Here is a 24,629-nt window from a genome sequence, read left to right as displayed (position 1 = left end):
TCTCTTCATTTTGGATACTAAACTAAATGACCTTAGTTACAGCAGGCACTGCATTCTTTCCCAAGAACTCCAACACTGCATCATAAAACTGAATTTCACTGTACCTGAAAATACGAAACCAAAAAGGATTGCTTTAAGTTATAGTTCAGTAATGACAATATGATACAAATCCTTTGAAGCCAACTTATTTTACCAGTAAGACTTACTTTCCTCTTTCATTGTTTTGTAACTAAAATGTTATATCTTTGAATTTTCACCTTATGGTAAGCAAATGCATATAAAACCTAAACTAACTAAAAACTAATGTAAACTGAAATCTAAACTCTGTTCATTGGGCCTAGGAAAAAAAAAACAAAACATAATTTTCACATCCAATCATTTAGCCATCATCTGGATGGCCTATATGCAAGAGCATAAAAAGGCAAGGAATTGGACTAAGCAGTAAACCAAGGCTATATTTCAATTTGCAGCTATAAATTCTGTTCTTAATGCGGGTGAAAGACAGAAGATACATTTCATAACATTGTAATTAACAACAATAAATTACAATGGAGTATGCTGAATAGGATTTATTCCACCACAAACAATGGTGTAGAGAATGGACTTCAAAATGGCAATTATGCTCTAAAGGAGGTCTAAAAACCTCAAACATTAAGGTGAGAAAGATGATCTTAAAGACTAGAGCATTCAGCTTACTTGTAAGAAAAACAAGCAGTCACTAACTGAAAAATCTGATTTTAGCCTCTGAAGACCATCACTCCTAGATAAAATCCAGTATAATCAACACACAAACATATGACAAAATTATAGGAAAAAGAGATAAAAATAGCAGTAGGTAAGTTCATATGTCTGCTGCCAATTCTTCTTTTCATCACTGCCAACTCTTGCCTTTAGAGACTTCAGAGTTGTATTTTATGCAAACAGGATTGTTTAAAAATTTCCAGAAATCATTAATAAACTTTCACAAAGACAATGCTGAAAAACTCAGAGAGAAATGATGCTGCATATCTGATGCATCATAAGCATCATGCATCAATATACATGATTAAAAAATTACTTTTTTATTACTATTAGGACAACTGGTTACCAGCTACTACCACATTCAGCCGTGCCCAGAAAATTATGATGTACATACAAATGTGATAAATCATCAAGCCTAATGGAAAATGGAACAGGTTTCCCATGAAACCTAGATATTTCTCCAGACCATCACTGCTGAGTTCAAGTGACAAATCCTTGCTCATCCAATCTCTATGTTGCCTTGACAAGAAGAAACTCTTCCAGTAGTAGAGTTTATTTGAAAAAATAAAACTGAGGGTGGGTTTTACATGGTAAATGAATATTCTTTTACCATTGCAGAAAACGTATGTATGTACACAAAGTAATGTTAGTTTTTATCTCCTATACACTATACACAGGTATGCAGACATATGCATGGCAGAAGAAAAATCGAGCTTTCCTAAATCCTAACTTGATGCCTGTTCCTGAACATACCTGGGACTGGCAGCCTATGGCACACGTGCAAAAGGTAAACCAGCAGATCTTAAATGGAAGAGGATCAAAAGCTCAGCTTTACAACATTTTAAAGAGGCATCTGTGGCAAACAGTAACTAATAGCTCCAAATTCACCTGTGCTGCAAAGAGAGGCAAGGTACTATGTATCACATGCAAATTAGGAGTAGTAATAGATGATAAGGTCTTCTGCAGGGTTAATTATGTGGACCTGATACTTGTTTGGAGTCTTCCACATCTTCCTGGTATGTATGTTTGCTGTCCACACCTGAACAAAAATCACTGCTATCTTCTCCCACTGGAAACTTCAGAATTTTTACTGCAGGTTTCAGTGGAAGTGGCAAACAGGTGCCTTGGATTCTTAGCTCCTATTTCCAGCTGCATTCACTTCACCTCATATCTGTATAGCATGTGTTTGACTAAATACAGGAACATTTTTCTTATCAATAAAAAGAAATAAAATAATAACCTACTTAATTTTTTCCTAACCTTCCTTAGTATGTATATAAAACCTAATGATCAAAATATCACAAAATAAGGTTTAAAAAAAAAAAAGGAAAAGAAAAAAGAAAGAGAGACTAAGCTTCCATGAACTTCAGGCACACAAATGCTGAATAAGCCTTTTGGAGAAGTTGAATAAACTTTCCTAATTCACAGTAAATAAGTTGCTTAAAGAAATAAGTCTGGTTAGAGCACTATCTAACACTAAAGCAAATCCCTGCCTTTAGAAGTAAATAATCCATGATTTGCTTCATGATCAGATTTACTGATCTACTACCTCATAAATCAATAACTATGTCACTAAATGAAAAAATGAAAAAACTGTATTTTTTCAAATAATTACATTTAAAATTAACTATTATTTTCATCAGAGAGACAATAATCAAATATAATAAAAAACAGGGTGTTTGCCACCAGGAATAATCTTGTTTAACAGGATAAATGTTACTTCTCATTTTATTCACATTAGAAAAAGCATAGTGAACGTTCAATAACATGAGGCAATTTAAATTGCATTTGCTCCTTAAACATTCACTTTTCTATTTTTTTCACTTGCCCACTACATGGCAAGAACTCTTCAGTACTTAATTTATAAGCTTTATTCAATCTTCCCTGTTTATTTTAACATTTCATTTATAAAGAGTTCTTTTATTCATGAAAGTAGCAGTGTAGCTTCTTTTGATTGATGATAACTTTATTTTAGAACTGTCCCACAGTAGGGGGGGACAGACTGCCTGGGATAGAAAAAAGGACTTTATTTGAAAAATCATGTGTGGTAGATTATACTAATGCTGAAAGCTAGATAACTTTAATTTTCTTTGAAAATAAATACAGAGAAATAAAACAACACCTATAGAAGTAAGTACAATAAGCATGTCTGCATACACACAGGTCAACACATAGGAGTTGCTACAACTCTCAGATTTGGCAGCAGCTAGTTTTGTTGAATATACCTTTTAAATAATTATAACCCAGTTCTGTCATGCAGGCGTGAGCTTAACTTTAAATAGATGTTTAACAGTAAACATTTTCAATATCTCTAGCATGCTTAAAGTCTGGACATCGTGGGGTCCAGTAACTTCAAGTTTATTGCAGAGTGGAACCTTTGCAAATAAATAGTTATTATTTGTATTTACACAAACCATATAGTGTACAGTGAGCTGAAGAGTAGTACTCTCCAATCTTGGAACTGTCAATGCTCATTGCATTGATGGCTTGAGATTGTCAAGCCCTTGAACAGCTTTGTTGGCTGATACACATCACCAGTGCTCCAAATTTTTCTTCCTAGATAAATGTCTGAATCTCAATGCTGCAGAAAAAAGTGTTCTCATCTCTTTCTGTAAGAGGCAACTACCCCTGCAACAGAAGCAAGAGAAGGGACCTCACCAGGGGCAGCAAGGTGTACAGTCATATCTGCTGAGTTTGCTGGGCTAGTAATCCCCCCACTGAGTGGCAGCTGGGGCAGCAGTGTCTTCAGCACTTAGACAAAGGCCTTCTAGACCTTTCCTGTCAAAAATCCAGCAAAATCCCTGCCTGATGCTAAGGCTCTTCCACATGTGGCCTACTGGATTTTCAATGTGTGAAGTCTTCTGCTAGTTGACTTAGTTTTTTTCTATAACTAAAAGGATGAATTAGTCCCTCCTTTGTAGTCCTGTTATCAGCTCCTGAGTCTTTGGACAGAAGAACACATTCACATTTCTGAACACAGTTAATAAGGTAGTTTCCTTAGCTAAACAGAAATAAAACTGTATGCAAAGATGTACTGACAGCATTTTGACCCAATTGAGGACACCTGGCTTGCAGCTTAAATTCTTGCTTCCCAAAGTCTTGCTTCCCAAACTTGCTTTGTTATCCCTGGAACCTCTATTGCATCCTGAGTTTCCTGGCCTGCTTCTCCTCCTAACCAGCCTTCTCACACTTGACTTTAGAAGTCCTTCCTTTGCAAGGCGGGCCCAACACAGGGGTGTATTCTCTTTTTTCTTTTCTACTGTTATTTTGAGATGCCTTCATGACAGGGCTCACATGGTGATAGAGAGTTTCTTGGCCCACTGAGTTCCTGCTCTTTTGCTAAAGAACCAGGTGACTTTTTTATTTCTTTTTTTCCATTTTTTTTTTTCTGCCACTTGACCCCGGGTTTTTGTTATCATGCTGAGCTGGTAAGGACATCTTATTTCTCTTACCTTATTTGGCTTTTCATAGCCTGCAAGTTCATCACAGATCAGAAGAACACATGAGGAAAAAAAAAACCAAAACATCCCAAAATGTAAAGCAAAAAAGGTGACACGCAGTTCACATTAGTCACCAGGGCTAGCAGACAGCATAGCAAGTTTTGGTTCTAACATGGTTTTTAGTAATCACTAAAGTTTCAGTGGCAATATTTTGGTTCACCTGTGGGACCTGAGTGATTACTTGAGGGTAGAGAAAAACTGCATTCCTCTGAAAAAAAACCTGAACAAGTCATCAGTATATCCCTGGCAAAGAATTTTCCAAGATGCTGCCACAAACTGATCTGGGGAGAGGTCCTAGTCTCTACTAGCTCCATACCTCCACACTCCTTAGCCCCAGTGAATGTCACTACTTCAGCAGATTTTTTTTTTCCTTCTGCTCTCCCATCCTCAGCTCAAAGCAACAAAGGACAATAGGGAATTCAGCTGCACCCTCCCTCTCACTTTACATGAATCCTTTAGCCAGTAAGGAGAGATGCCGTGATACTTGCTCCCAAGTCTTCCTGCCCTTCCATGTTTTATGGAAGGCAAATTAATACATAACAGTCTAACAGAAGGTGGGCTTTTATTTCCACAGCCAGAGAAGTGTATTTACTCTTTAATCTCCATTTTATTGAGTATGTAAGTATAGATCTCATCTCTGCAAGCTCTAGAAAAGATGGAGAGAAAGAAAAATCTAACATAAAAAAGCAATACTGCTTTTTTTTAAAAAAAAAAAAGAATTCAATACAGAACTCCAAAGAGTCCGAACAAAGATAAATTCTACACAAGCAAACTCCAGTTTACAGACTGCTTATTTACACAGCCCAGTGTCTGACTTCTTACCCTGGAATAGTTGTTACTTGCATAGTAATCAAGACCACGCTTACTACAGCTGTTGCAGAGTGAATGAACCCTCTTCTCAGCTAAACAATGAAGGGGTTCAGCCAAAACAGTCATCTAAGAAGGCACCAAGCAGTAGAGACTATGTGAGGTCTGGGGAGAGAAGCTGACAGCTGAATCCAACTAGGCAGCCAAAAGCAGCTCCTGGGCAGAAAAGCCACAAAAACCCCAAAGGGTTTTTCTACATATGCAGTTTCTTCTGATTATCTTCATAAGGTTTACATGCTAAATCCACTAGGTTACACTAAATTTCCAAGCTAAACTACTCATGCACAAGGTACAGGCTTTGGAATAAGCATGCCCACACTTTAATTGTTTGGGAATTTTGTAACCCTTTGGTAGTCCATAGGCTTTTTAGTTTGTTTGCCCATACAGTACAGCTGCTGGTTCAACTCAAAATAACAGTTTTTAATATCCATTGGCAAAGCCATTCCAGGAAATTTCTCCTTGTGCAAAGACTTAATATTGGAGTACAGTCATGTACTTCATTCCTTATTACTAACAGAAATAAAGTAAAGAGTAATTGCACTATTTGAGTAACTCTTCCTATGAAGAGGCTCCTGCTGTCAGTTTACCAGGTACATACCATATTTCAAGTACATTCCTTTATCCTGGCAAAAACCTGTAACGTGGCACCTGATGTGAGACTCTCTCTTTGAACCCCATTCACACAAGAATATAATGATCTTTCCTAGTAGTCTTACAGAGTGCAGAAAATAAGAAATACTGTGAGTCTCTTTTTTTTCAGGATTTTTTGTTTTGGAATTTTTTTATTTTTTTTTTTTGAGGGACAAAGATTGTGGATTTGGTCAAGTTTTTTTTTTTTTTTTTACTCTTTTTCCTTTCAATTTTGAGGGTTTTGAGTGGCCAATGCCAAAGTGAGAACTCTAAAATACGTTCTCTACTTTCTTGACAAGATATATGTGACAACTTCAAAAGATGACGACAACTTTGTTACTATGCTCAAGGATGTAGAAATAAATTATAAAGAAAGTGTACTTTCTAAAAAAAAAAAAGTATGTTACTCCATAGGAACAATATAGGAGTTTTGTTTCACAAAGCTATTGTAATTAGAGCCCTGAACCATGCTGCTTTCAAGTTGAAATGTGAAATACCTTATAATGCCACTTGCCAAAATATAAAACACTTGTGACCTGGCTAATGAAAACACTGCAGAACGATGTAAACATGCCAACAAATTGTGTACATCTTATAAAGAACTAGACATTTGGATAGAGCAGCAAACCTTCATTACTCAGAATTAGCAAGCTTCAGTGTGTAATGAGGACAGTGAAATGCCTAGCCAAAAAACACAAGGGCAAAAAAAATTTTGAAAAAGAAACTTATAAACCCATCTTCTAACTAATGTTCTTAAAATTCACTTGAGACATGTGCAGAGGTAGTTTTTAAGCTTCAACTTCTGAAGACCAAGGCAACAGAGAAGTACTGAAGAAAAGTCATGCAAGTTACAAACAGATTCAAAGAGAACTTACTGAAGAAAGAAAGTGTGTTTCAATGGAACAGAAAACAAGTAGATTTTTAAGCGCTGGTTGATGATGAAGAACATACACTCATGTAAAAAAACACATTTGAAACAGCACAGTGCCGTGTATTAAGAATCATGCCACTGATTTCAAAAAATTACACGCCTCATAGTCAAATGGGATATATGAGTCTTCTGTCTCCAAATTCCAAAGAACTTTTTGAAAATCGGGTCCATATTGCTTGAAAACATGACTTCAGTCTATCATTTCGAATTCTTCATGCAAATCAAATCCTTCATCACCCTACTACTCCCAGTGGTAAATAAAAGATCATAATCAAACATTATTTTACATAAAAAACTAAATTCCAATTAGGTGAACAAATTTATCCACAAATATACATTATATATAGCTAAATCATAATAAAAATTTCAGTTGTAAAGAATTTTTTAGTGAGGGACACGAGAATGGAAATGGTAATAGAGGACCTACGAGGTTCAAACAGAAGTCTGAAGGCTAATTCTTCTGCATATTTCCTAAATGCTTTTGCTCATGCAGAAGGTTATAGTGTTCTGTATGCACATTGATGAGCACAAAAAACCACCCTTGCATGCTGATCTTTGAAGAGAGAATATTTTAACTTCTAACTTGGGCTCTGCATTTTGGGTTTTTTGTTTGATTAATTTTATGAAGTCAAACAAACTGAATCTTTTGACAAACAGCTGCAGTCTTGGTCAGCAAAACAAGAAGATAACTTCTTGTTAAAACACATACCTCTGTCAGGAATGATTTGGCTGTCGAAGGGTTCATTATGAGAATAGCCCGTCTCAGGGTATCCCGGTAGCGGTTCAGTTCTTCTATTCGCATAGTGGCAAAGAGCCCCGTGATCATTTTATTGATGTTGTTTTCTACTTTCTGCAATGCTACATCCATTCCCTGTTGAGATACTTTGTCTAAAAATTCTTGTATTCCACGGATATCTGGAAAAATCAGAAGGTAAACAAGATGTTAACTGGTACGCAAAAAAAAAGACACAAATAACTGATCACATCCTCTCACAAGAAGTGTTTTGTCAGGTAAATCCCTACAGGCTTTCACTTAATATTCACTAGACCTCCTCCTGAGCTATGCTCATTGCATTTCTTTAAGTACTAAAACAGGAGAAAGATCACCTACTCTTCAAAAGAGCCACTAGAAAACAAACTTAAAAATACTTCTAGCAACTTTCCTAATTTGGTGATTTAATCATCACACTTTCTTCTAATCTTTCTTAAAGGACTTCCACACTGAAATCCATATAGAGAAGTGAAGCCATGGTGACCATCACGTACAGTGCTGCCTTCCAGTGAGGGTTGTTAGAGGGCAGCTGAGGAGGAGAAAAGTAGGAAGGACACAGTTTTCTTTTGTGAAACTCAAAAATATGTTATCCACTGCCGTGCTGTGTAGCTCATGTACCTAAGTGAAGCTTGGGCTGTTCACTCATCAAGTCTTAATGTTGTTCTAAATTTCACATCTATTTATGTCCTTCAAAAACAAAATAAAAGCCAGGTGTACAGTTGCAATGGTACTGCATGCTCTCATCTGAAAGTGCCTCTGCTGGCTGAATTTAACAACTTTTCCACAGCAAAATGTGCTAGGAGAGCTTCCTGGCTTAATCTTGAGTTAATCCTTCTTTAAAAACGACATAGGAAGAATTGATCAGTAGAATGCTAACTGTTTTCACTACCTAGTTTAAAATACCTATAACATCTACCAAACTTAAATGTCTGGGCACTCCTAACATTGTTATGCTGCTTCAAGCTGTTTCAAAGCTGACTTTGAAAGGACTTTTTCCAGCATTGAATTCCATAACAGTCAGCAAAAATCTTGATTTTTTTTTTTCTCTGCCGTTTTGAGAGACTTTATCTAAAACCTCTAACTTTAGGCTTAAAATTTAAAATCATTCAATGACTTCAGAAGTCAGATCAGGGTCTCCTAGACCTCAGGAAAATTGCTTCTGCCTCACTGAGTCCTCACTGTCTGACCCCGACTCACCACTGCAGTTTCTCAATTTTCTTCCTGGAGCTAAGCCACTGCTTCCCTCATGTGACTCCTCTCTCTGGCAGTCACTCTGATCTGCTGTCCCAGAGGACACTCAGCAGGACATCCTTCCTTCCCTACTGGCATGCAAGCTTCCTGCACACCCAACTGATCTCATTTAAGGGAACAAGACACAGCCTTAGAGTCAACACAACAGACATTATGTGACAGAGACACTATGAGAAAAAAATAGCGAAAAAGGAAACCAGTAACTCAAAATAAACATGAATTTTTGAAGAAACATTTCTTTGAAAATAAAGGTTCCTCAGGTTTTGGAGGGTGTTTGTGGTTAAAATTAACAGAAAATATTTCTCACATTAGGACACTAAATCTAGTCTCTCCTAAGTGCATAGTCTTAGATCCAATCTCTGAGGGATTGCAGTTCCTGCTCTGCTTCCCTCCTTCATCCCAGGTGCTCTATCAGTTCCTCGTCCCAATCACTCATTTTCCAGGGGAATGGTCAGACTTGAAGTTACAGGTAGATTATGTGTCTTTCTTCATGAAACCTCTCATACTTGAGTAAACTTCCAATTAGACTTTCACAACTGCTTGGCTACTCAGATCTTTCATCCTGACAATAGGAAGACCTGTTGTCTTCCCCTACTCCCTGCCCTTCTTAGGGGGGACGCAAAGTTGGGGAGACTCTATTTAATCCTAACATGGGATGAGTAAATATGGGATGAAGAATCCCAAAAGCATTCATACTACTGGAAGCACCTTAGATACAGTTCACACACGATGCCAGAGGACAGTAAAAGGCTGGAAAATCAGACTGAAAGCAGACTGGAAGGATGCCTAAGCATGTCAGACTCTAAGCCCTGGAAGAGATATCACATAAATAGTCATGAAGTCTACCAGGAAAGGGCTCTTGGCTGGCCCTTAACGTGGTCTATTTTCAGGTGATACAAGTGTCACCGTCCTCGCACACTGTGATAGCAGCTGAGGGGAACTCCATGACAAGCCACAGGAAACAGTAGGGCATGTGACTGTTTATCAGGATTGTGATAGCTACATTTTAATAGGGGTACACTGACAGGTGACAGCTTTCAGAGGAACTGAAGCCCATTTTAAGACCAGGGAAAATAATGAAAATCAATTCTTTGGAGAAAAATTTGTGAGGAAGTCTAAAATTTCTCTCCAAAACTGCCTAGACCGCAGCACCCTCCATAGCCATCCAGTACAAGCATTAGCTGTGGTCAGTCCTGCACATGTGAGGTGAACATGCCCAGGGGTCTGGGCTGCAGGGGAGAATTATATAACTCCCCCCACAGCAAAGCACCAGCTACATGACAGATACACATGTGCGATGCACCCTTGAGAAGATTATGGAGGTGTCACATGTGGATTTAATATGGGAACTACAATGGTGGAAATATCAGATCAGTGTGACTACGGTGTAGCTAATGACCACAGCAGACAGACACTACATGGTCCAAAGGGAGCCTAGGAAGAATAATCCATCATCCAGACCTGACGGACCTTCAGGGAAAAGCTCAAAATACCTGAGACAGGAATCTTTATGCTGACATTGCTGGGAAAACTGTACCAAAATTCAAGCATTCCTCTTTTCCAGTTCTAGGGAATACTCTTTTTACTGAGCTATACATTTGGGGATTTGATGGGGTCTGACATACCCCAAAGTTTAAAGGTTCTGACAAACACAGGTCATTTTAGCATTTTACTTCAGGTTATGGCAAAATAAAATAGAGAAGTTCTGGGTTGCACAGAAGTCCAGCAGCCCTATCAAGAAGATCTGAGGCTTAGACACTCACACTGCTTATTTTTGGCCACAAACAGTAGCATAAGGAAAACAAAGTTCAGTCTGTAGACTAGACAAAATTTGCTACCTGCATCACCAGCGGATATGTACTAACTAGAGAATATTACAGACAGCCATCCTCCTCCAGCACCAGAATACTGAGATGCTTCAAATTATAAAGAAGTAGTCATGCAATAGCTTACAATCAAACAGTACACAAAAACAATTCAACAGAATTAGTCCTAGAAGTCAGACTGTCACAATCAGCAAGTTGGGTCTCCTGTCTAGACCTCTAAAATACCATGAACTGGAAAGAAATTTAGGCTATTTTAGACATTCATCACCAAAACCTCATTCTCTAGACACTGTCAAAATATCAGTATTACTAAACACTTGTAGGATAGTTTAACCATGAACAAAATACACGCATACCCTAAAAATAAAGTTCCATAAGAGAATCAGATACTAATTACAGCTTCTATTTAATATCTAAATCAGGAAAATTAGATTCAATCTAATCAGAGATGTTAAAATTTTTCTGGTGCTTTACATACCAACAAGATTATTTGAAGTGCTACAAATATGCTTAGTTTTATGCAAATGATAAAATAACTGCTTTCTACTTTAACCCTTTCCTTCCAAAATTCCTGAGGCTCACCCACTGAAGATTACTGAACATGCAGACAAATTAAATAAAAAATGGGTAAAAGTGACCAGTTGAACTCAAAATTACTGAAACACAAGGAACACATGTAGATGGGATCTAGATACGCTATCAAACTATCAGGGAAAAAACTTAGGCTAGGAAAGCCTTTTTAAAACTCAAATTCTATCTCATAAATTCTTATATTCTTCTCTGACACCAGAACAAAGTAAGCAGGAACCACTAAACGAAGACCTTTTTCAAAACAAGACCATAATTTCACTTGAATTTATAGACACACTGCATTTATTGACTGATACTATCCGTAATCGATGTTGACCCAGAAGCCAGATTATGGGATCAAACGGCTTTCCTTGCCATGAATATCTGCAAATATAAACAATGAAACAATTTTATTGAAACCTCACTAAATGATGGGACATAAAGGACAGAGGTCCAGTATTACTCTATAGCTCTACATCTATTAGGTGACCACACCAACAGGATTGTATCTGTGTGATATGTTTTTAGGAAAACACCACCATTCTAATGGTAAAGATACCAAATCAGGATTCGTAAAACTTCTTCACTACTTCTGTCTTTGGCATTGATACAACACAAAAATATGGGCAGGATATAAATACAGACTTTGCTTATACCTCAACTTACCCACTAGAAGAATGGAGATATTGGTGATGCTCACCTGCTGCTATGAAACAGCAGAGAACACATAAAAACACCCTGCAATTTGAATGCTATTTAAATCATGATGGTACTTGCAATATTTCAGCAGCAAGTCACGAGCAATGATCATATTCAAAGCGTATGCCAAAGAACAGATGCTGCCACTGAATGGGCAGCATTATCTTTCCTGCGTGGATTGTCTGAAAGTGGCACATATCCACACTGAACTGTGGAATCATCTTTCTAATAGATAAACTCCTTCTGCAGAAAAATCTGGCAAGCAACCTGTGGCACAGATGGCTTTGCTGCGGAGACACAGGACTGTTCATGTCTGGAACACAGGTGTTTCACGCCCTGAATTTGCTAGCCAACCTGTTGCCCAGCCAGAAGTCCCATTTCTATTTTCTATTTAGATCAGATGAGTCACAGTTATTGCCAGAAATGCAGAAGAGTTTCCCATTATCACCAGTATTGATTATCCTCCTTAGCGATGAAAGCCCAAGTTACCACACAGAGACAGACCAATGCTAAAGCTAAAGTTGCTATCCCCTCTTCCAGCTCAGTGTCACTACAGTGCTACATTTCCTGTTTTTCACTGTACAGCTATCACTTCCAGTGTACACATGTGTGAACAAAAACAGAGTACCCCTCCACAGTCAGCCTCACCCATAGGGTTAAAACAGGCTGGAAATCTAAAAGAAACATTACCAAACATTCTCTTTATAACCAGAACTGTGTTCAGTTTAGGAGATTGTGAGGTTGGTCTGGAAACACTAATAAAACAAAGAACAAGGCAAGCAAAATTTATCAAGGACTGTGCTGGAAATGACCTTCCTTTTATATCCATACATAACCATGCCACCACAAGGCAGAGGTCTATAGGAAGGTCTTGTGGTCTGCACCGCTGCTGTGCAGAAGGTCCAACACTGGGCACACCGGACCGGCTGCAGCCACAGCTGAGGTGCATGTGCAAAGCTTCATGCACAGGGGAGCACAAAGCCCACAGCCTCTGATGCTCTGACTGATGTATTCAAATGCAGGTACTCATCATAACACTACTCAAGCTGAGATCTGAATTCAAGTGACAGCTTCACCAAACATCATTACTGTGTCAGTTGCTGTGGACTCTGACCTAAGAAAGAATTTAGGAAATGAAGTATAAGTCACATTAAGTGCAAGCACCTAAACTCACACACCATCTTTTCATTTGATAGTGAAAAAAGCACAAGAAACAGGTATCTGAAATGCTGTTGCAGAGCATACTCAGAGTAAAGTGCCCTTCACAGACTACACGTCTAAATCTTCTTATATTACCCACCTGGCGGGAGCACTCAGACCTCACCTAACATAAACAGTAAGCACGATTTAATGGAAAGCTCAGCAGGTGTGTGGCAGAAAACTCACACAGTCAGGTGATAGGGAAAAGGAGCCAGTATTTTCAGGAGATCAGGACAACTTAAAATCTGCAGCTTTCTTCCACACCAGATTACAGGAGAAATTGGGTCTTTGCTCTCTTTTCATTAAGGTTTCTACACTGTATATGTGATAAACTTGAATCAAGAAGATTCCTGACTTCATTACATGATCTTAACATTAAAAAAAATCAAATGTGGAAAGGGACCTGGGGGTCCTGGTCAATGACAAGTTGAATATGAGTCAGCAGTGCCCTGGCAGACAGGAGGGCCAACCATGTCTGGGAAGGCATCAGGCAAAGCATCGCCAGCCGGTCGAAGGAGGGGATTGTCCTGCTCTGCTCTGCACTGGTGTGGCCTTCTCTGTGCAGTTTTGGGTGCAACAATATAAGAAAGATATACAGCTATTAAAGAGCTACAAATACAGTGAAGGGCCTTGAGGGGAAGGCACACAAGGAGTGGCTGAGGTCACTTGGTTTGTTCAGCCTGGAGGAGATTGAGGGGAGACCTCATTGCAGTCTACAGCTTCCTCACAAATGGAAGCAGAGATGCAAGTACTGATGTCTTCTCTCTTGTGACCAGTGACAGCATGAAGCTGTGTTAGGGGAGGTTTAGATTAGATATTAGGAGAAGGTTCTTCATCCATAAGGTTATTGGGTACTGGAAGAGGCTCCTCAGAGAAGTGGTCACAGCACCTAGATGGCCAGAATTCAAGCAGTGTTTGGACAACACTCTCAGGCACATGGTGTGATTCTCTGGGCTGTCCTGTGCAGGGCCAGGAATTGGACTTTCATGATCCTTGTGGATCCCTTTCAACTCAGGATATTCTGTGATTCTTCCACAAGGGTTTTTTTGATCACTGGACCAGATGCTTTTCTCACTTCTTTGTTCCCTCTGACACCACATAATTTTCCTTTGCCATCTCTGTTTCTATACAGAGGGAGCAGGTCCCTTCCCATCTTGGGGTAAATCTAATGATCCTAGAACAAAATATGCTGTTTTTCAGGCATCTCATGCCAGGATGCATATGCAGTGAAGATTTGATAAGCTGTACAAAATGAACAACAATAAACTTACATGCTAAGTACCTCTTATACCCTTATTAAAAATGAGATATCTCCAAGTAAAGTTCCTAAAAAAATTTCAGATCACAATATAATCAGAAGAGAAAGATGGCACTATTCATGAATGATAATAAATTAAGCCATTCACCTCTGTCATTGTATTCCACCTACATTACAAGGCACTCACTCTGCACTTTTGTTATCTCAAACCTGGTTTACAGTCATTAGCTCATCCTTCCTCTGATGCCATTTTAGATCTGAGAACATTTTCCTCAGAGTATCTAGCTGATAAATACCAACTGATTCAGCTGTGGTAGCAAAGGTGAATGCACTGACATAAATATTCACTGGTTGATTTACACAAAAGACCATTTTATCTGTACAGTTGAATGAGAAAAACCATTGTATAACAAATAACACTTCAAATTCTTATCAAGATAGCTTTACAGGTCTAGCACAGTGATTCTTCCTTACACGGTGATGGTTAACATGACAGCAAATATTAATTGTGGAAATGCACTGTACACAAGGCAGATGAGCAGCTTCAGCCAGACTCTGATGGTGCCACTGCTCTGTATAAAGAACTGAGCAAAGTGTTTGCATTCCTGTGCACATGTTGATATCTATTAACATGGTTAAGATCTAGACAGAGGAACACAGCAATTTTGCATGATGATTCAATAATAGTACTTCATTTTACTTTTGCAGCAGTGGGATTCCCTCTCATTAGTCAGCCTATATGTCATTTGGTGAACTTCCAAATTAAAACGAACAAATTAAAAAAAAAAAAACAAAACACAAAAATCCAACTTCATAGCTCTTTCATATTGTCATTTGGGGACTGAGAGGGACCACTTATGTGAGCTATTTCAGCTGGATGATCTAGCTTCAGAGAATATAGCAGTAGTTCAAACTCATTAGAAGTACATCAAGTTCAAATGTTTAATGATATACAAAATCTCATATTATCAGAATTTCTAGAACTTAACAAGTGGGGATGCTATTTCTTTAGGGAAACTGAAAATTTGTAAATGGTAAGAATGGCTGAGTTTTTGCCCCATGTTTGCAATTTTCAAAAATTTCACACACAAAAAAAAGACAACAAATTTTCTCAAATTTCTTACTATCAGAAAAAGTATCAGAAAAAGAAAAAATATACTTGTACACTTTTTTCCTTTTTGAAGATATTTCCATTTCCAACTGCATTATAAGCAAGTAACTTCAATTTTTGTTGTTTGATATGAACTATTTTGGTACTAGTGCAATGTCTATTTAATCCTTGTTTTAAATGTTCATTGAAATGTCATTTGCATTAACTACTTTTTGTTTCATACCATACATCGATTATTAGAAATTATCCTGTAAATACACAAAATATCAATGTTGAGGAAGAGATGTCAACATTTGCAGTTTTCAAATCCTACTAGACTTCAGTTTCTAACTTTACTGATGATAGGTACAAGATGTTTCCTTTTTTTTTTTTAAACTGGAAAGAAAGAGGAAAAAAGCAAAGGATAAAAAAGATAAATAAAAATGAAGCTACAACTAATCCTTCAGAGAATCAGCTATTACCTTAGCTTCTCAAAAATAGAAAGGAAGTCAGACTGTGATCACCCCTCAGTCATGGAGGCTGACATGGCAATATTCTACAATCATGTACTTTTGACTGTGTAATCTGCTTTCTACCTCTTCATTCAATTTCCTTTTAACTACAGAGATTTCCAAAAGGCTTCTAGGAGCTGTCTTTCAGTAAAACAGCCTCCTGCAAAGAAATAAATTTTCCCTGCCTAGTACCTTCAAATTATGCCAAACTTGAAAAATTGCACTTCAATCCTATACAACTCTTCATCAAAGATTTATACCTCTGCGTAGATAAATGCCTTTATTTAATAAGAAGTGTGTATATATACACTATATTTCTGTTTGTATGACACACCAACTCTACATGTTGGTTCTCATAAGCAACCCTTCGAAGCAGGTGGGGTAAGGAACAGCAAAGTGACTGTTCTTGCAAACTTCTTGGTGATAAACTAAGTGTGACTATATGACAGGCAAGAAAGTTGGAGTTGTTCAGCCTGGAGAAGAGAAGGTTGAGAGGAGACCTCATAGCAACCTTCCCATCATCTGAAGGGGGCTCACGAGGAAGCCGGAGGGGTACTCTTCATCAGAAACTGTAGTGACAGGACAAGGAGTAATTGGTTCAAAACAAAAGAGAGGAAATTTAGGTTAGATATACTATAATGGTGGTGAGGCATTGGCACAGGTTGCCCAGAGAAGCTGTAGATGCCCCATCCCTGGAAGTGTTCAAGGTCAGGTTGGATGGAGCTCTGAGCAACCTGGTCTAGTGGGAGGTGTCCCTATCCATGACAGGGGCATTGGAATTAGATTATCATTAATGTCCCTTCCAACCCAAACCATTCTATGATTCTATTCTACAATTTGATATGTGTTATAAACTCCCTTAAGACAAATTGTTCTGACTGTGCATCAGTCTCTTCCTAAATAACACTTTTCAGCTGATTAAAAGTTTACAGTATAGCAACAAGAATATTTTATGAGTGAACTAGGCCTGTGAAGAACATAACCTACAAAACTAAGATTTATGAACTCTGCAATAAATATTTCCAGCTTTCTCCTGTCTTTCTGTTTGCTCTTTCTCTTGACTGGTGTTAAAACTCTCCAAGAGAAGTTTTCTTTTCAATTTATGATACTACCTGACATTTACAGTGTTATTATACCTAATTCATCCTTTTTTTTTTCCAATGGTGATATAATTTCTTCAATTCAAAATGCAAAAAGTACTTTGCACAATAGTTTCCTCATTTGATTACTGTTCAGTTTTCTAGCTGCCAAAATATCAATTTACAAAGTCAATTTTGATACTTCTCACAAGATAAAATAATGTGTTGAGAATTGAAAAATATTTAGCGAACAGTAGTAGATATCAGTATAAGCTTCAGGAATTCAAATATTCTTAAAATAAATCACTTTTCTTCTGATGTTTGCAGACTGCATATACAAATGCAATCTTGTACCTCTGCAAAACCTCAAGATAGTACCTCATTTACAGTTTACTGACTATACAGATAATACGGGAACACCTACAGTTTTATTTTGACCTCAGCTTACTAACACAACGCAGATTTGTCAGGCCAAGCCTTTGAATACTTTATCCATTCCATCCTTTAAGACTGCAAAATAAGGGAGCCACAAACATTCTCTTGCCTTTCTACATATTCACTTATAGCTCCTGGAATACATCTCTCCAACCATTATACAGCTGAAAAGGAGAAGTATGTCCATTGTTCCACTAGAGAAATTTTATAGAATAATTCATAAGTTATCTCACAAGCAGAATAATTTCAGGGTCAACCAAAATATATACTCAATTTCCAGTGGTAATGTCAATCAGCAAAAGCAACTTGTTACAGAAGTTCTCGCAAACAGCTGCTAACTTGCAATATAATTAGCTGACATAGTAAAGTTACACAGACGAAAAATACATGTGCCTTTCTTTATCTGAATGACATAATAAATACTAATGGGAAAAAAAGTTCAATAATAAGCTTGAATTAATTATATGTTTATTGAGGCATAGTGAAGTAAATGAGTATGGGAAGTTGGCAAAGAGCCAGATGAGTAATAAACAGTTTTAAGACTGTCTGGAGACAGACTTGAGAATATTATAGTCATCAGGCAGCTGAAAACAGCCTCAGGGTAATTATAACCATTTGCAATCGATTAAAGAGAACACGATTCTTTTATGAGCCTTTATCAAACTTGCATTAAAACTTTACATGATTTGAAAATGTTATGGTTTCAAGCCCATTTATGCCAGTGGTCATCATATATTTATTTCTGGAAAATGTGTGTGCAGGAAAGTGTCAAAAGGATTACTTACTCTATATGGGTTTTGAACAAAGTGCTAGAAATCCAGGGCCCATATGAACAGATGAGTATCATCTCACAATATCACTCCTCTTATGACATAGGAGGTAGCCTTTTTGCAAGCAGCTCAGCCTTTCAAGTTCCAGGTATAATCGCTTTTTTCATGGAGTTTTTAAAGAACAGCACTCCAATTCCATAGCATTACACTAAATTTGTTTGAAAACCACCGCCCTCCTGGGGTAGGGATGGGAATAGTGCTCTGCATAGTTTCACAGGCCTCTTTGCTTTGGCTGAGCTCCTCAGCATTATAGATGTCACTGCTCTCCTTCTTGATATTCTATTTTGTGTCTTTCTCCAACATCTTCTCTCAGACTGAGCTTGAGATATCTTTTTAGAGACTAGGTAACTCATACCACTGCCTTCATCCTTTCCTGATGCAGAAATAATCGGAAACCCTGTATATGATGAATCACAGAATCACAGAATATTCTGAGTTGGAAGGGACCCACAAGGGTCATCAAGTCCAACTCATAAGTGAATGGCCTCTACGGGGATCAAACTCAAAACCTTGGTATCATTAGCACTATGCTCTAACCAATCATTGCCAGCACAACCGCACCCTCTGCATCCGCTTCTCAGAAGGAGAAGAGGGCAGATCCATGAGGAAGTTTCTTTAAGACAGATGCCCACTAAACTCTTTCTTACTGCTAAGCTCCCTTCCATTCCAGCCAAGTCTTTTCAATTACTTCTTCAACCTCTGTTTGCTATGGGAATGCCTCCTTTAGCCTCATAGAACAAATCCCCTTCTTAGCCTTCATGCTTGCTTTGTTTCTCTTCTTTACAAAGGTTAAAACTAAATTACCACCTAAGGGAATGGCAAATATCCATTGCCAAATATCCGTATTATAAGTAGGAAGGTCAAAAAACTGTAAGCAAAGATATCTTAGTCCTGGAATCAGTAAATACTGCATAAATCTCCAGTGATGGTTGTATATCAAAGACACACTGTGATGAAAGACACAGGGTTAAGGCCAGAAATTTGGACAAAGAAGAGGGGTTAAGAAATTGTTTTTTAATATAAAATACATAAGGGTTTAAAAATGCTACTACTATCACTATAAAATAGAATAAGGATTAAGATAAAATTAATTCTCCAGAAAAAAACCCTTATTCCCTCAACCTTTCAAGAGAAAAAGTGCAGAATCTTTCTATCTGCTTTAGCAGCAACAAAACATGAAAAAAAATGTTTTCAAACAGTTAGACTTTCTGTCTTTCATCTTAGAAAAGCAGAGATACCTACAATGTAAATTGCACAAAATTCACAACTATGTTCTTGCAATGATTGGCTGGTTACTTCATAAAGAATTTACTACTACAGAAAAGTATCAACATATTCCTGGAAAACAGAGTGAACTGTAAACTGCCTGAAGAGTAAAACATGAATTACAAAAGCCTGCCCCTTGTTGATACATCACAGAGATAAAACCCAACAATATCCTGGGATTCTAGGTCAATCACACTGCTTATATAGCCTGGGCTTACACATTCCAATCACAAATTACTATTTCATTCTGTGATTAATGTTCAAGGGTCTTTTTCATGTTAGTTTTTGGGTACTGACCATTGTTAAGTGCCAGTCTGCGGATGAGGTAGGATTTGCTGTTTCAACCTGCATTTTGCTTGCTTTGAACTTGAAACCCTAAAGGTGTAATAACTTGGCAAAGCTTGCTCAAAATGTTTACAGATGTCAGTGTCTCTCTTTACAAATCTAAATTTTGCAGTTTCCAAAGGTATAAGTTATACATTTATACCATCCAGTCAGAAAATGCCTTCACTGAAAGGGTCATGATGGTCCTAAGGATGAGTTCAGTGATGTAGTGGAGGAATTTCCCACCCTCTACATCTACTTGTAAGGAGATGCAGATACGTTTTGCACAGTGATCCTACAGATTGAGCTGAGCAGTCAAGAATGAAATGAGTAGGAGCTAATTTGGCTGCTTAAATGAAGTAAATTTGGCTTGTACATAGCGTGTGGATAGTAATTTTAATAGCAGTTTGAGAAAGGCATCAGTCTACTGCATAATTTTGCTGCATTTCGTGCCACCTACTCTTTATCTCTGCAAGAAGACTGTCTTTAATGGCATTTGAAGAAGTGCAGAAGCATTCTTGAATGCTTTTAATATCCTCATATTAAATTTTCTTAAACAAAATCAGATTTCATATGCTGGGCAGGCCTTAACTTATTTTACCTGAAGGAACAAAACACACAATACAAGGGAACTAACTGAACTGAGACTTTGATCTAGGTCATCCCAGCAGAGAGCAAGGATGGGGGAAGAGAAGACTCATTCTGATTTTCAGAAGTTCATCTGAATTTATACACTAAAGGTAAAGATACAATTGTACTAAACAAAATACAAACAAACATTACCTAAGCCAGCTCAAGTTCCCTTTTCTTACATCTCACTCATTAATTGTTACTGTGTGTCAGCCTTACATTTGCTACTGGCAAGGCTCTAAAGATTACAGATTTACTAAAGTCTTCACTCAGACTAACTAAGTCAACAGTAGCAAAATATTTTTTTTCTATTATCAAGATGTCTTTTGTTCTGTGTTAGAATAGTCAACCTACCTACAATTTTATTTGGGAAAAAAAATCAATTAAAAACTTAGATGTCAATTATTTCAGAAATGCATTTCTATCTAATTTCTTCAACATCAAGATGGTTACAACTTAATGAAAGAACTGCTTCCTTCAAAGACTTAACTTGTTTTGTTGGTGAAGAACCTTTAAGCAGCTTGGAATTTTCTAACATTTAGAAAGTAGAATAGTAGTGTTAAAATGCTAAAACTGAATATACCAATCTACTTTATTCAAAATAAGAATTTGAGAGTTTTTATGGGGGATAACATTGGGGAAATACTTTCAGGCCTGAAGAAAGACACATTTCTATTATAAAAAAACTCTGATAATGACAGGAATCTATGATAGATTGCAAGATAAAAATCAAAAGCAATTCAATTGATAGGATTAAAAAATGATGATATTGATAAATTGACACATAAATGGTTGCAGCCTATACTAAAGGTGCAAGGGAAATAGTTTAGCACAGTATGTACTTTGGACAAGATCCTAATTTTACTGTAGAAAAATTTATTTTTAATACGAAAGGCCCATTTTCTTTCACAGAGCAAAATTATTACTGGAAATAATTTCAGTAATACAACTAAAATATTTTAATTTAAAGCACTAAATTAAATCACTACACAAAATAATTTATCAGAAAGGAAGGTACTGGAATTCTGGTGTTTGCTGGAACCAGTTGGTCCATCAGCGCTTTCATGTTTTCTAACTTACAAAAAAATGGCAGCAATGAGAAAAAAATAAAGGATTAACACATATCAGAATCTATATTCCATTACTCCTCAAGTATCATTAACTGCTATGGAAACATCACTTCAATTTGTGATACACACCTTGAAAAGGAATGATCACCACATATGAAAAAATACCACCAGGGAAAGAAATTGTTATTTGCATAAGTTTCAGTTTTGCAGAAGGATGTGCAAAACAAAACATATCAATAACCTCTTCCTAATATGAAATTAATTCTAATTTAAGTATTGAACTCCTACCTACTTTAGTGTTTAATAATAAATGTTATACTAAAATGTCTAATAGTCACTGCTGTAAGCAGTTAAACTGAGCAAAGCTTCCAACAAGATTTTTATTTTACGTCTGTAAGAGCCGAGAAAAAAAATAAATCTCACAATGCAGCAGATCCTCTCAAGAAACTTGAGGAATAGGACTAGGATCTTCCAGAAGAAATTGCAACCACCCGCAGCTGCACTGACACTGGACTGGATGGATTACCCCTGGACTTCCACCCCATATCTGCATTAGCAGTTTTGACTCCTTACTAAAACAGGAAAGGAAGCTAATGTTAATGTTCCCTTCCTCAGGGTCTTCTGGGATTCTTGGGCCAACTCTCTTTTATAAAATCCAAACTGATGTTGGAATTTTTGTTTTATTTTTAAAAATATTTTACATCTACAGACCCTTCTAAAGAATGGCTTTCTCAAACATCACAGAATCACAGAATATTTAGAGTTGGATGGGATTTCAGAACGTCATATTGTCCAACCTGCTGCTCAAAGCATAGTGAATACTGAATTCAGACTTCTTCATTCTGTAATCCATTAAAAAGTGATTCCAGCTCCTCTTTTCATGCCATTAATTTCTTTGCCCCTCCCTCTGTGCAAGTTCCTCTTCTGTCAATAGAGAACCCGGGAAGAGAAAATGTACAGTGCTAACATATGGGAAATGCATTTGGTTTATCAATAAAATAGCAGGAAAAGTGGAGGAAGTGACATAATTGGTTACTATTTATAACAATCTGGCAAAATTGGTCTCTAGGGGATGCTAAGAAAATAATGTCATCACGCGTACAAGAAAAACACATGTTGTCATAGATCAAAAGCCGAGTAAAAGAATTACAAACAGGCAAAACACAGTGTCAAGCCGGATGATTTCTCCCGAAATAGGGTAGTGAAGAATTAGGGATGCATTCCAGTACTAGCAAGAAGAGGGAATGGGTCAGCAAACAACTCTCATGGCAATGGAAATAATGAGAGAGGCCTCAGGTGAGAGATGATGATCTGAAAATTCTCTCTCTTGTTCCTTATTGAAAGTGGAGGAGGAGATAGTCTAGGAAACCAGTAACATAGAATTTTACAAAGAACTGTAGGAAGCAAAAAAAGATTATAGAAATTGCTTGCTGCACTAGGATGGCTATTGAAATCAAGAATTTAATACAGTTTAAAGAAACGTACCATTGCACAGGTAATACCTCTATTCAGATTTGCAGGTTAATTTAAAATCAGGTTGCATTTAAAATCTTTCTATTTGTTGTATTAATCCCAAAATATGTACACCGCCCCCCCCCAAAAAAAAAACAAACCAACAAGCCAACCTCCTGAAAAATACCCAAACCATGCAATTAGTTAGAAAGTGTACAGACTGCTCAGTATATGGTACATGAAGAATTTTTTTTTTATACCTTTTCCTGATGTATGTGATAGTAGTCACTGATCAGGTAGATTATTCATCTGTCTTGGTCAGCGGACATTACTTGTAGATTACTGAATTCAGAATGCCATAGAGGCTGGTAGAAAGACTTAATATTTGCCACATGTCACATCTAAGGATAATGTGTCACTGAATGAGCTACTGGTGTGAAACTCATTCCTTGAAGACAGGCATCTGTGTTACGTTAGTAACATAATTATTAAGTTCTTACCCAGAAATCAAGGACAAAATAACATGGTGTCTGAACTGCATTCTCAAATTAAATAATGAAACTTAAATAATTTAAACCCAGTATTTTAAAAAATAATTATTCAAAAATATTAATCATAATTTTTTTTGATATTTTAACACTCAATGCATGCAAAAAATACCTTTTAGCTGAAAAGATTATAGTTGTCTTCATAGCTACCTGGTAGTTAAATACACAGACTCATAATTTCTTAAAAATACTCTCAGCTGCAAGCCTTTTCAATGTTTGTGTGTGTATGCGTATGTGTGTTCCTTATCCCATGGTTGGTGCTTTTAGGTGCTGCTTTGTTATTGAGAGGAATTGTCCTATTCATCATTTTCTATCCTTCTAATTTAAGAATTTATTATGTAGGCAGGGTACAAAAATCAATAACACCTGACCGGAATGAACCAGATATTACACACAGCAAATCGCTGAAGTGAGCATTCTTCCATAACTTAAAAATTTAACTTTGAAAATAACTTTTAAAGTGCTCATCCAAACCCATCATGATGACTTATGAATATTTGATGCATCTGAAGAAAACATGTCTGTTTTCAAAGCAATTTTCCATAGAAAAAAATCATTAAATTAGTTAGATAATGCACCTAAACTGGAGAAATCTGTCCAGTTCTCCTCTCAGCTGTAGAAAATATCTGTTCCAAAATTGGCTGAGTCACTGAGCTGGATGGTGCAGTCTTGTGACGCTGCCATTTGTGTCACACTTACTCAATCACACAAAACCCATCAATTCAGCACCTTTCAGGCACACTGAATGAACTCAAAAAAGAGGGACTGTTGTCTTCTCCAGGCCCCCTTCTCAAGTTCTTCACTCTACAGAACTTCTTTCGACAAGTTTTACATTTAGGAATAGCAAGTCATTCTTGCCAAACCTCTGACCTACATTCACCGCCGCTTCAGCTTCTGGCCAGCAAATATATGCCAACAGAGATTCACCATGCAGTAAACAAATTCACAGAATGCAAGTCATACATGTTGCTTCTTGAATTGCCATCTTGTATTTCTACAGTCCAAAAAAATCAAGAGAACTTGCTAAAAACTTCTATGCTTCTCGTATACTGGCAGAATAGAAAGCTGGATAAGTTCTCCCTTTATCAGCTAACTCTAACAAAGACATTATAAATAAACCTGCAAATGTTAATGGATTTTAGAAATAT

At 37.2% G+C, this 24,629-nt stretch overlaps 1 protein-coding gene across 3 annotated transcripts in view; it reads right to left on the bottom strand.

Moving 5' to 3' along the window:
- GRID2 (glutamate ionotropic receptor delta type subunit 2) overlaps nucleotides 1-24,629 on the bottom strand; it is a 698,274-nt gene that overhangs the window by 260,249 nt on the left and 413,396 nt on the right. For all 3 annotated transcript variants that reach the window (XR_005564017.1, XM_027731749.2, XM_039382594.1), the window contains exon 4: nucleotides 7,379-7,584. Coding sequence is in view for 2 of the 3 variants with exons in the window: in XM_027731749.2 (XP_027587550.1) it covers nucleotides 7,379-7,584 (206 nt within the window). In the remaining variant the exon portion in view is untranslated. The remainder of the gene's footprint in view (nucleotides 1-7,378; nucleotides 7,585-24,629) is intronic.

Source organism: Pipra filicauda, unplaced genomic scaffold, assembly GCF_003945595.2.
Source record: "Pipra filicauda isolate LSUMZ 115617 unplaced genomic scaffold, ASM394559v2 scaffold111_size4109106_pilon, whole genome shotgun sequence".
NCBI lineage: Eukaryota > Metazoa > Chordata > Aves > Passeriformes > Pipridae > Pipra > Pipra filicauda.
The sequence above is the reverse complement of the archived record's forward strand: the minus strand, read 5'-3'. Positions and strand labels throughout refer to the sequence as shown.